Source organism: Schistosoma haematobium, chromosome 2 (assembly GCF_000699445.3).
Source record: "Schistosoma haematobium chromosome 2, whole genome shotgun sequence".
Classification (NCBI taxonomy): Eukaryota; Metazoa; Platyhelminthes; class Trematoda; order Strigeidida; family Schistosomatidae; genus Schistosoma; species Schistosoma haematobium.
In genome coordinates, this window is record NC_067197.1 from 3764335 (window position 1) to 3778810 (window position 14476).

General features: G+C 34.6%; 1 protein-coding gene across 1 annotated transcript; it reads left to right on the plus strand.

Annotated features, from left to right (window-relative positions):
* Positions 1–7096: 7096 nt before the first annotated feature.
* MS3_00000220 (uncharacterized protein) lies at positions 7097–13413 on the plus strand (the record flags this gene model as incomplete). Its single annotated transcript, XM_051208069.1, has 7 exons — positions 7097–7200; positions 8468–8628; positions 9390–9520; positions 10551–10601; positions 11658–11732; positions 12863–12936; positions 13289–13413. Coding segments are annotated over 7 exons (693 nt in total), but the record flags the coding sequence as incomplete, so codon positions are not given.
* Between the last annotated feature and the right edge of the window lie 1063 nt (positions 13414–14476).

Below are 14476 nucleotides of genomic sequence, written 5' to 3' on the forward strand. Positions count from 1 at the left end.
ATTTCTTTCACTTTTAGTTGAAAGTACAGAATTTAAAAATTTATCGAGTATTAATGCAGCTAAAACTTTCTACAACACTTGCACGATTGACTATTCGAAGGAAAAATCGTTCATTCAGTCGAAAGTTCGTGAAATGGCAGAAGAACTTTTCAACGGATGGGCAATTTCATTAGATAATAACCGGGCAGCCTTTTTCTGGAACCAGATTCTTGCAACTGAAATGTTTAATCTGACTGCTTTCATTTTGCCACTGACATTTCAAAGTGGTAGAACAACGTTCTTTTCCATCAATCTAACTGAAGGTTATTCACAAGGAGACGATCGATTAATTCATGTACGATTTCAAACAATACATTATTTAGTTATTTTCATGCACATTAAGTTCTAAATACATAGTTTAGATACTCTGTTCAGCTTACAATGCCAGCAATCTGAATTCTGATTGAAAACCAGTAAAATGACTGAACAAATAATCACGGACGTGAGTTAATCTTGAATAAATTTTAAGCGAGTCAGATTTTTCTGTGAGCAATTTCCCATTCAGTCCATTGATGAGTTTGACAACAGTACCGTCATGTACTGATAACTTCTAGTACATTGGTCTAATGATTTGTCCTAAAGTGCAAGTTGGCGTATTTTCTCGCTGTTCCATAAATCAATAGAATCTACTTATAAAGCACAAATTCGATTTCAATCTATTAGTAGTTCCCATTACTTTATTCAGTTTGTGTCACTAAACGCAGTTGTGAATAAACACACTCGTAATCAACAAAATCGGTATGATTTACTGTCACTGTTTCTTTTATCTCCAACTACATCGTCGAATTGTTTATTTTTGCTGACCTGAATGAGACGGCCACATGAATATGTAGAGTTTAACGATATTCCAAATCTGTGCACCTTTGTTCGATGATGAAACACCATTTGATTTTGCCAATGACGTTATCTAATTCAGCGAATCAGACATGTTTATTTTCTTCACAATGAGCGAATAAGAATATCAATGAATAACACACATTGAATGAAGTATGCTGTGAATGAGAGTTTGATGATTTCTGACAATAACTTGCGGTTATTACAGTTTTCATTTTGACCCTTTCTAAAAGTGAACGTAAATTTGTTCTTCCAGATTTACTCAGGATCGCTCGACGCATTTGACAAGGAGAAGTTAAATATGGTGAGATGAAACTGACATACGTATTCAATCATATTCATTGCAGTGATTAAGAAATTTTTGTTTATTAGTTTTTTGTTAACATGTTGCTAGTTGTGATATTCAAAACACGAAATAGTTTGTCAAGTTTATTTGAACAACTAGAGGAGTAAACGCGGTTCGAAGAAATTCATGAAATGATTCGACTAAGGGAATGTTGTGTACACTATTCCTCATGTTGATGTTTGAATGGAATTACACGTCGGTCAGGTCGAGCGTTATTCTCAGGCATCTATTGATAAAATGTTCATCAACACTTCACCAAAATAGAGTCTTGTCTGTCTTTTGATATTTTACCCATGATTACGCGGAACATTAAAATGTGACTGGTAACTGATGATTTGAGAGTAAATAATGAGAAATACAGGAGGTTACATATACAGGTAAGCAGAATGAGGAAAGCCAAACTTCCGATGATACGATTTGACTATTTTGAGCGCCCAATAATTCAATATTGTTATCAATTGTGTGGATCTTGTCGACGATTAATTACAATTACTAGTTGAGATTTGTGAATTGAACAAGAATAAACCCAGTAAACATTGTCATAGGTCTATTAAAGCAGAGTTGATAAATAGGATCTATAGCTTCAATGTCAGTAAAGTTGTGTTGGTGAAACCAATAATCACTCTTGAACAAAGGTCACAAACTGAACATTGTCAGTCAGGTTTGTACTCTGATTTTGAACAGGGTTGACGTCGAGTACAATTCATGATCTTGATATCTTACCGTAATTGCGAACCTGGTTGTATTTTGATCTGTTAGTTTTCATTTCATTTCAAAGACTCCCATAAACAATATTCGTGGAATGTCCTGCAATGTCTTTGATGTGTTTTCTCAATTTCCTCTTTGACTGAATGCTTGTTTGTTGTTTATCAGAGTAGATTATTGCTATTGGTCTACGGTCAATGGATTCGGAGTACCTTGAGTGGGCAGTTAGATGTATATATACCTTATTTTGCTAATGGTCCTTATAGTTATCCAAGTTTTAGCTTTGTACAATGGAGCCACCTTGACATTAGTGTTGAAAATTCTATCTTAGGTCATGTGTAACACTTCTTTTGAGTTTCAGGTCAACCTCAATTTCAGGAACGTTTTCCTTATTCTGCTGAATTGTGCATCACATCTGCAAAGATTTCATCTCTCCCCACCACGTTCCCATGTACACGCTGTCGAATGCTCTCTCGTGATCAAAGATGGTCTACTGAATTCTTGTAGTATCACCTGTACAACTCTTCAACGATTGTTCGTTATGATGTTTTGTTTGACCACGACCAGGTGATGGTCTGATAATGTAACAGGTCCTTTCTTTGTTATGACGTCTTCCATGAACATTGTTAGCCGTCTATTAACGAAAGTACGTCTTATCTGGCTTCGTGCTGGTTTGAAGGTTGGGATTTTCATAGTTCGTATGTGAATTTGTAAAAGAGAACGCGACTGCGTGTAACTTAGTTTTAAATAACACATGCAGATAACAACCACTCGCCATTCCTGTTCTCTCCACAAGTCCACGTCATGATATGAAGCGTTCATACTTCGTGTTCCCCATCATGCCCATGGTGTTTATCCTCCACATCATCATATTTTTGAATTCTTGTGGTATTTGATGAGAAACAAATTTGTCGTGCGTTTTTCATCTTCAACAGTCAGATCGATCGGACAGCGAAGTCAAAGAACAAATTTTCAAACATCTACAAAAAGTAGGTGCTCGTGAAGATAATAAAAGATTGATGGAGGAAGTCTTCGAATTGTATTCAAAAATTAAAATCGTGAGTAAACCGATAATGATTTGTCAATTTTTATTCACAGTGGTAATTTCAAATAATTTTTATGGATTACAGTACTTAACAGAAATAAGTGAAATAAGTCGTAGTTGAGTAGAACGTATATTCAGTCGGTGGAAATCCATGGCATTTGGCTAGTACAATAGAGGTCTTTATCGGTTATCATCAGATTGAACTTTTGATACGGAATTTGCAGGAACAAGTGAATAAACGGACACTCAACTTCCTACTTCACAATGACACATTTGAATATGTTGTTTGCTGAGTATAAAACAGTATGTGATTTTGTTATCAGAGAGATAAATATGAAACTAATGAGTCATTTTCACAAACGATCACTGACTTCAAATACCGTAGTCAATCGAACCAATACTGGTAGTGTCGAAAAACACGAGGCTGTCAGAAAAATCAACAATAGCATTCATGGTCCTATAACGTAGACTGCAAAATTAGATCAATAAAATTCCTGGGAAGATTGACGCCAGGACCAGTCTAAACTAACAAGCATTGAGCAACATTTTTGTCAAGTTCTGAAATCAATGACAATTCATAATCAAGCTATTTAAATCTCCTTGAATATCGTGCATGAAATAACTGGTATCGTTTATGATGTCTTAGATACAGGATGAAACCACGGTTGGTGAAGCAACGCCTGTCAGGATTGAAGAACTGGAAGATTTCTGTTCGATAGTAAGTTGAGAATGAGGTCGATTTCACAGTAGTATGCTAACTCACTGACTACACTAATAATGTGAGGAATTCGATGTTCTTTACCCCGATTCGCAAGTGTGTGAATACAAAGGTTATATGATATTTTCAGGTGTTTGAGATAACGATGGATTGAAGGTCAGATTGAACTGGAATTTGTGTGTATTACTATCATTGATTAAAATATTCTATTAAAAGTCACTTCATTCGCAGTAAATGTGTGGTTGTGTCCATGGTTAGAACGAGGTAAAGCACAATAAAAAATTAGGAGAACTAAGGGTAAAACACTTCCCTCTGTTTTGGTTCATGGAAGCAGATAAAACATTCTCGTGAAAGCTTTTGAGCGTTATGTAGGCAGTGAATGGAGACTTGGTAAGGAATACCAATCCATTGTTTAATGCAGTCTTACATAATTTGTCAAAATCATACAGTGAACACACCGTTTGCAAATCTTTTATCAATCGTCCTTTGAATCTTTCATGTTTCTTCCATATCTCAATTCTCTTATGATTTGTTATTTGATGATACATCCAACAAGATATGTGTCAACTTTATTTGAATACAAGCCGGAAAACGAATCTGGACAAAGTAATTGGGAGAACTGTTCAGGTAGACAGTAAACAAATTCGCAGATAAATTAGCTTCATTTATCCACACTTAATGCATAGTGAGATTTCTTAAAGCGTCAAATCTTGTACTTCAGTCAGATTGTTCCTCACTGCTCATGTTTATTTCGTTTTCCGTATGATTTGAACGATAAAATATAATTCAACTGTAAGTCATGACGTTGTTTGTCATTTCAAACTATACCGTTAATAGAAAATATACAAATACAGTAGACGAATTATGAACACCATGATCCATATGATCCGAGAATGAAATGGGTTGTGTTCCTTTCAATTAATTATGATTAATATTGTTGAAAGTTATCTGTTTATAACTTGAACTATGTGTAACAATATTTTGATGTATTTCAATAAACATTTCAGATGAAAAGTCACCAAGTTGCATTCAGGAATTGAAGGAGAATTTCTGGTGGACAATAAACAAACAGCACAAATATTCTAGTATAAGTAAGAGTACAAAAGATGAAGTGAGTTCCGATTTCAATAATTTATCATTTATCTATTGTTCGTAATTGCAAATATGACAGGTTATTACAATGACACGATTTACTTTTTGTGTTGAAGAAACTGGCGGATAATGTAAGGCGTAGTTTGAAAATTGAATTTTCTCTGTGAACATGAATTTGATTGGATGGTTCAATTAAGTCTGTGTGATTCAACAACTGGAACAATTATGAGATATGCTGGATAATAGGAAAGAGTGTAAATCAATTCTTCCGTTATCTATTCAGTTCCTAACTAGCTTACAGTCATGTAATAAAGTACGAATAACCTCTGGTGACATGTATCATTTATTTTGTCACTTTGATCGTTATGTCTGTTTGTACGCAATAGGTGATTCAAATGTTTGACGGAATGAAGCGCAAATTGACTGAATTATTCTCTCAAGGATCGTGGAGGAGTGAAGATGACAAACAAAAAGCTATTTCAACGGTTTGTTTAGTTTTGATAGTGTGAATAATAACCGATTGTATTATTCAGGTTTCCAATATGAAAGTATTAATAATGGATTCAGAATCCTTGAGTGAGGAATACAAAGGCCGAGATAAAATACTCGAAGTACGTTCCTCAAGTGTAACACTGGATATTTTATTATTGCTTAACGTAATGATCAATGACTCAGCTAGATAATTGGCTGACTGTTTATGATTGAGAAAATATTATTTCTTTCTATCAATCTTTTCACCATCTGACTTGTGTGATTGTTTCCAACTCATGAATAGAACAAAATCAGAATATATATAGACAAGTATTACCATATTTCGAAGTGTTGAATTTGTCAAGCTAGATGGTTTGATTGCAGTGCCTTATTTATTCGTTCTGAATGGCATCTTCAGTGCTCACCCCATGCAAACGTATTAGTGTTTCTTTTGAAGGTTCCTATTGCTAACGTCTCTATTTCACGTCCTACACCCACTTCACTTAAGACAGCCTATTACGTTCGCCTTACGTTGTCTAACGTTACCGACACGAAACGTTTTTGCTATCCAAGGCGCATTGCAAACAAGCTTATTTTGCGGCTAAACAGAACGACACATAGAAGCAAAGACTACTAAACGAATAAAATGGCGTATAAATTTGACATCGCATAAGCATATAAAACTATCTTGAACCAAAAATGATGTGTCGAGCTTCGATGTGTCGAGCTTTGATGTGTCGAGTTCTTTAGAAAACATTCACAGACGTTCACAAACGCTTATAAATAATAGAATAAATATTCGTAATTACTTGCACATGACTGAAGCTTATCGGAGTGATATCAATATGTGACGACAAAGCTTCATTTTCAACTGTGTCGATGAATACGTAAAGAAAAATTCAAGAAAACGTTTGCACCTACATTTCAAATCTAACATTGAATGAAAACAATATTGCAACCAAAATGGTAAAGGATTTGCGCTAAAAAAGAATAACTAACATATAAACTAGTATACGTTTCCTAGCAGCTAAACTTGCTCAACATTAAGATTATGAAATTGAAATAAGAATGAATGCAGATATGATACTATTAATCATTCGATTCTGTATCGATCATTTAGTCAACGATTGCAGTTGCGTATATCCTTCGTTACACTACGTGTTTCATTTTCTTGATTCATTATCTATTACGTCTGTAAATCGCATTTCGATTTGAGACTTTTCATAGGAAGGAAATATAGAGAGTAGAAGCAACTTCACTCGTTCTCACACATTATTCTTCTTCAGAGGTGCCATCATTCAGAGAAAATATTTCAATGTGTCCTGAGTAACCTTAACAATTACCATTACTTCTGTAACTGAATTAAGCCAGATGTACAACAATAGAAATGAAAGTCTTCCATCAAGCTATTCTACTTATTATGCCTCAAATCTCCGAACATATGTAGATTGATCTTCAAAAGATTGAATTGTTTATGGTTTACACAGTTGTTTGCTTCATGTTTGTCCAGTGTATGTTATACTGTCACCAACAGAATGTAGATTATTGTGAAATATAAAAAACGCATTAACCATTTTGAAATGGACTATCATTTAGTATGCATCGTTTTCCTCATAGTTCATATCTGATGCCAGTTTTGTTTTAATTGATCTTCCAAGCAAAAGTGATCCATCATATCAGTCAGTCTGTCGTTGTTATTTTATGTACCTTCCATGGAATTGCAATGAAATGACTTCCGCATTTAAATAAATGAAAGTTGATATGTTGAAACGTCTGTACGATTACGATTTCTTTCATTTAGTAAATCAGTAACTTTGAAGGTAATAAAGAAATCATTTTATTTCAGTTTCAGAATAAACTTTCTGCAGATAACTATCTTATAAATGCATACTACTCGATGAAAGCTAAATTTCTAACATCATTGAAGGCCACTTCGCGCAGATACGAATTGTGAGTTGTTCTTTGTTACTATGGCTTTTTAATCACTACTGACTCTCATGTAAAATAAACTCTTTGTTCATAGAACAAACACTATTTATGGCATCGTGATTCACAACTGGTTATGTTTCAAATAGTGATTTTATGAATGATGGTAAAATGGGTGAAATCGCTCAATTTAGAAGAAAACGAAACGTGTTTGTCAGTATTTCAGTGTAATGTAGTTGCATAGCATTTAGGGAGCAAACTTCATACGGTACAATCTACTTTGATCTAATGTAATCAAATAAGGCAAATTTACAACGATTCAATGAAAGTGTAAACACATTTAATTAGGCGATCAAATATGATCACGTGCGTTTATTGATACTATTAGATGGGATTCAATAAGTTGTTATTCTAAAATAATTGACAAATTCTCGTTCCATACACCCTAATTCAATTCACCAATGTACATTTACTTTGCAAAATAAGTATGTCAACAGGATCGAAACATAAGGCACCAGTTTTTATACTATTCATCCAACATTACTTCTCCTGCACACCACATATAAGTAGATTATGACTACTGTGTTGATTTCTGGGACTTAAGTCTTTCGATACATAATCACTACTGCATGTGTAGTTTTACTGGTCCTATCCACACATCCTCAAAGCTGAACATGAGATAACTGGGAAGATGGATATTCAACATTGAACACGATGAGAAGGCCAATAACAGTGAACGGGGAATACTCACTCAATTTGATGGCATGGCTCAGCATTGCTGACGTGATCGTTCTATATAACTTATCTTTATTCGCATTAAATATATTATCCTCTCTTCAGCTCAGACGTGTTCTTCAAAAATGCCAAGTATCATATTGCTAATTGTTACGACACGATGATTGAGTATAGATAATGACTTGACTTCCACGTAAGATCTTATAGATTAGGCAGTCACATCATGACATACGTAAAATGTTAGGAATAAGTCTGTTATCATAGCAGTGCTAATAACGATCTCTGAAATATTATCATACATATTATCTCATTTTGTGTCGTACTTTGGATGCATCTATCATCATGAGGACGGTTGATCTCAAATAGTTGCATTCGGTTACGCAAATTGAATCCCATTCCTTGAAATAGGATATTCACTGTACAACATATCATTAATAAATAGACTTACACAAAATTATTATTGACAGGTTCATTCATCCACTCATTTTTCACGATTTATTAGTTCATTGATCTCTCTGAATAAATTAATGTTCGTTGTTTGTTTATAAATATTTAGACCTGGTTTCTTCACCTTCCAACCGCACATATTTGACAAAAATCTTACCGTGGTTATGACATCCGGATTATTACATCCACCGTTTCTAAATACATCACAAATAATGCCGGAAAAGTATGGAATTCTTGGTTGGCTTCTCGGTCGTCAGATTATGTCTGCAGGTAGGTTTCAAGATATCACTCCATGTCGGTGAACCACAATGGTATCACAATCAGGTATTAGGAATTGGTCACTAACAATTGAGAAATGTGCGTGTATGTGAATTGTTTATGTGAATCTACGAAATCTCTATGAACTGAGACCAATGGTGCTTATAGTAGATGTTCTAGCGCAATTTCGATACTGACGGTAATGTGGTTTTTCTGAATTACTCATCCGGATGCAAACAGTATGAATGAAGATGTGCCATCCACATGCAATCTATCACAATTCACAAGATAGTGGTTCGGTTAAGTTATTCAACCGAATTCAAGCAGTATTAACAATGAATAATTGTTATTTAAACTTGTATTATTAGATGAGACGGCATCTGATTTCTGTGCAAATTGAAACTTTTTATTCCGAATATTCCTCATATTGATGGAGAACTATTCTCACATGAATGTGGCAAGTGGAATCTGAGTGTAGTTATTCTGATTTGATATATAAGTGATTGTATCTGCAATAAGATGGACAGTAATATATTAGTAACGAAAGTTATTATCGTCAGGCATAAATATACTATTTTAGGTCATCAAGAGTTAGCATGTTAAGAGGAATGGTTTTCATTGCGATGTTGTCTTGTTAGCTGTAATATATGGAATACTATTCACACTTGACAAAGAAACCACTATAGCACTCATCCTATTTCCAATTCACGTTATATATACATGTATATTGATTCTCGAAAACCCAGTGCAATAAACGGATATTTACATTACAGTTTTCAGAAATGAACACGTACAAAATCAATCAGAATATCAGTCAAAGTGTTCACCAAATGCTTCTACACCGTTAAGAACTCAACTGTGTTGTTTATCAGAACAAGTCAACTCTGAAAGACTTCAGAAAGAAGTAAGAAAAATTTAAACGTACTTTTAATCCAAGAATTGTTTCGAATCTTTACACAGTTTTCGGCATTTCAATTTCGAAATGATTTTTAAGGAATCCATACTGAAAGATGACTGGTATATATGGAAGGTGTAATTCATTCAAATTGTAATGAATATTATGATAATAAAATACAGAGATATAATGGACTTGTCATCTGTACATAGTTTCCGAATGATAAGTTGATCAGTCTTTCAGTAAAATAGAAAAATAGTTAAAAGCAGATGTGAATATTGATATCAATAACTTGCTAGAAATATCAAGTTAAGGAAAACTGTAGAATTGTATTCATCCAATATGTGAGTTCAGGTGAAATGTCAACCCAAAACCAAATTATTTGACGGTTTATCGTGTCTATTTTCTCACTGTTGCCTTTGTCGAGTTTCTTGGGATTATTGTCAATAATATTGAAAACTTCAATTAACAAAACGTCTTACAAAATGAACTCTTCTTCACAATCGGAAGTTATAACGATCTAGTATAGTGTCATGTTGTTACTTCAGGGAAGACAAGTACTACGACTTAATCTTATATGAGGATCCACAAAACTTGATAATTTATGACTCGTTCAATTTGTCAAGCTAACATAGTTGAAATCACTTAACATTGTTGTGCTTAAATGTTCCAACAAATGCAGTGAATCACATATATGAGCAGTTGTTAGTGTAATAGTCATCTAATAATCAGTTGTCACATACTGCGCAAAGATATTCAATATCTTCTCTGAAATATAACTAGAATAATGGACGTGATTATTTGAAACCTTCCGACATTGCCAGAACTGTCGACAACTGATCAATCTCATAAGTCGCCACGCTGTATTTCAATCTACATACAGGCACCTAAGAATTCAACTTCTTTGAGCGTTTTTCATGCCTAATCGTTACATCTTACTTGTCAACGAGACCATATAAGTTGAACGTAGAAAACGTGATGTATATGTGGCAGACGTTATATAAATTTATGTGATCTCAACTATTTTCATACTCACTAGAATTTGGAACAATTGTCAGCTGGTATAAATGGTCTTATGCTATCGTTCGAAGTAAGTGAATTTGAATAACACAGTATTCATTTTATTCCTCAATCGCTAATATTGACAATTAACACATGCATTCTGTATACGCTCTCTAGATTCAGAGTAAACGAACTCATTGCTTGGATTTAAATTTCATTGAATAATTTTCGAATGCAATATACAGTTGACCACGCTCGCATTTCACAATAAAGTGGTGAATAAATAGATGATATTTCGCTAGTGTTTGATTAGCTGTCTAATACGACGAAATAATGATATATTTATGATATTCAGGAGAGCGAAACATAAGATATTTGACTTTCCGAGATTTATTTTAGGTCGGTTCTCCAGTGTAGATAAGCAAAACTAGTCGATGTCTGGGACATGACTAGTCAGAGCAATTTGTAGATGGTGAAGATAGGATCTGTCATAGACGTATTGAGAGAATGACGAAGCTGTCCGATGTCAGAGAGATGCAGGAAAAGGCGACAATCATAGGGACACTACTGGGGAGCAGGTCGTGGGTGACGCTTCATAGAGTGACTCTTGTGAACAAGATAGCACCTTGGAATGTCCTCGATACGAATAGGCATGAAACATGATGTCAGATTCTTTGAGTGTAGAAACGTCGTAATTTATAAATGACGGAAACGAAACTTGTTTAAACGTTACCACATGCCTTTTGTTCTTCGAAAGGAGCTTGTGGTTATTGAGTTATCCGGTAGATGTTCACTGTACAGAAGGATTCGAGTTATTGGCAACATGTTAGCTTGCATAGTTGATACGAACACAGCAAAACCGTTGATAGACGAAGAAAACTGTGGTAGAATAGGTCGTCTATTGTTCAGCGCCATAAAGTAAAAGCACAAGGGCGATAAAACACTCGAAAACCAGACTCGAAGAAAGTTCTAGCTGCAGAAGGCACGAAAAGATTCAAATGGGTGACCAAAGTGTATAGATACTTATTAACTAAACACAGAAAGCTCTCTCGTCAACATTCGTCTACCCAATGCCTTGTTCAACAGCGGGATACTTTTCAATATATAATATTCTTTATTGTTAATTTACCCACATTTATTTCAGACATACAAGAGAAGTTTAACTGGAACACGTGAAAGCTTAAATGAAATGAAGTTGTTTTTCTCAGCATTTGCGAAAGTAAGTTAAGCACACTGTTCAAAATTCATTTGAACAAAATCTCACTTTCCAATGATTCATGCTAAATGTGGTGAGCTGTAGTCAATATTGAGCTTAGTAGTGGCACATTTAAATTTCAACCATCTTATGAGTAAAAATGTTATGCACAAAAGAAACTGATGATAGAGACATCTTTGAGTAAGCGGAGTATACCACTTGAGAAATAAAACTGTGAAAGATCGATTCAGAAATGGGTTCTTGTTCTGTCGAATTTATATTCAAGTTTTGCAATCTCAAATATAAATCTGTTTCACAGAGCGATAATCAACGTTATGTCTGCTAGTTACAATCGAAATAACTACGACTATAATGAGAAGTTTATGGATATGGCAAGGAATATATTAAGTTGACAAGGAATCAAAATTGTTATTCTCATTAATAAACTCTAAATGCGGTTGCTTTGAACTTGAGCATTCACGAACAACGAATATTAATTGTGAAGGAGAGGTTGCGTGACGTGATAAGATGTAGCGTTGAATTTGAGATGAACTATGATCAGAAAGAGAGTGGACGGGCTTGCCAATAACTCACGATTCTAGAATTATAGGGTTGATTTCCAAGCAATCGGTGGCAACCAGTACAATTTGTTCACTCTGTTTTATTTTAATAAAACAGTTTACAAGTAAGAATAAATTATCACTCCTTCAGTCAACTGTCGTTTTTCTGCTTCAACAATAACTTCACTGGGAATTTTAGAGCCTAATATGTCAATCATAATAAGAATTTCCATTCATTGGCAGCCACGGTCCGAGATCTACTGACACTATAAAAGAAGGACAATTACTCACTGAGAAACGACAAATATGTCACATCTTGCAGAACCAAAAATGATGATGTTGATTTTCGCGTTGGTTCATTTATTTGAATGAATAACAATTACCCAGTACTTCGGTGTATCCTCGCTCCTTAAGTTGTTTATCTTAATGTGTAAGAAAACATAGTTGAAAGCGTCTTTTCAGTTTTCTCGAAGTAACTTTCCTGTCTCATGACGTTGTGAAATGATCATTAGTTACCTTCATTGAATTATAACTACAATGCACCAATACACTTTTGATTATTCTCTTCATTTCGCCTATCCTTGATAACTGAAGATGGTGTGCGGCGGCTTATCATCACAAATTGTTGATGACGATTTACGGTCGTCAATCCAAGTCTACAAATCCAGGTAATTCATTTGTATTTTCATAAGTTCATTCAAATATGTGGCCATGACATATATTTAAAATATTGGCAGTCAGTTGTGGGCTGTAACCACTATCATGGAATCTTTGATTTTCACTCGGTTATTTGATACAGGAAAAGCTCATGCTACAAATATGCTCTCATTTCAAGCGTAGTCTCAACAATGCAGATGTGATTGTAAACGTCATCCAATGCAAATATTGAACATACATTCGTTGACATTAAATAAATACTGTCAACATTTGCGTGGTGTCCATGAATGAATTGTCGCAACAGCATATTAACTTTTTCATTAATAGTTCCATATAGTTTGTTCTAATTTTCTTCGTTTTCAGTGTGAACGATGTTGTGAAACACAGTCAAGGATTTTCAGAAACGTACCAATGTAAGAGTGGTTCCGCAATGAATCCTATGCGCAAATGCATTATTTAAAATAAAACATTCATCATGTGTGTGTGTGTGCAAAAATATTCGTTTTTCTGTTTAATTGATTCCGTAATTAAAACTTTTGAAATGTCTCGCTTTAATTCATTGAATAGTAAACATTTTTAAATTTTACGTAAAGTTGAATATTTGATTGATACAATTGGGTGAATCGATTCTGAAAAGCCAACTCATGGGAACAATATGGTTTTAATCCAGTTGAAGAATTATTCGGAAATATTGCTTCCACAATATCCGAATAAGTGTGCAGGTCAACTAAATCAGTTGTATGTTGAAATCTCGGGCGACTACATTACTGATATGTTTTTGAGGAATAGTGAGAAGGAGGGTAGGAACCATATGAACAATTGTCACCTAACGGGAACAAAACGCGTTATACATATTTGCATCAATCCTGGGACTGAAATGTAAGAGTGCTGTAATAATAAACCTGCTTTGTCTAACAATAGTGTCAATGTTGCAGTAAAGTTGGCTCGAGGCGAGTTTTCCAAGTTCAGCAAATGTTTTGTTTGAACTTCCAACAAAGTAGCATCTGGTAAAAAGCCATTAGGAAAAATTTTTGAGATGGTGGAGAAGATTTGTAGCTCATAGAGTTCATAGAGGACTAAAATTTGTAAGCTACAAATGACACTCACGTCAGAACATTTGGAAATCTTGAAAACAGCCATCGAGAGATCATGCGAACGACACAGAGAACAAAGAAGAAACACCTTAAGTTAAAAACAAATCAAGATCTCAAAACCATTCATGTAAGAAAACACAAACAAGTTCGTGATCAATCTGTCAAAAGAACCACTAAAAATACGGAAGAACACCTACTCCGAAAAGGATCAAACCACAACACAAGCAACGCCTCAAAATTGGAATTCTTCGTAGAACTAGAATCATCACTCAAGACTTCCGGAATCAGCGAAGAAACAGCAGGAAATAAGACAAACTTTAGTACCGCTAACTCAACAGGTGAAGGAAAACAATCGACTGACGCCACAAAAAGAAAAAGCTTTGAAGAATCTCAGAACTAGAAAGGGTATTATCATAGTTCCAGCGGACAAAGGACGCACCACAGTAATTATGCACAA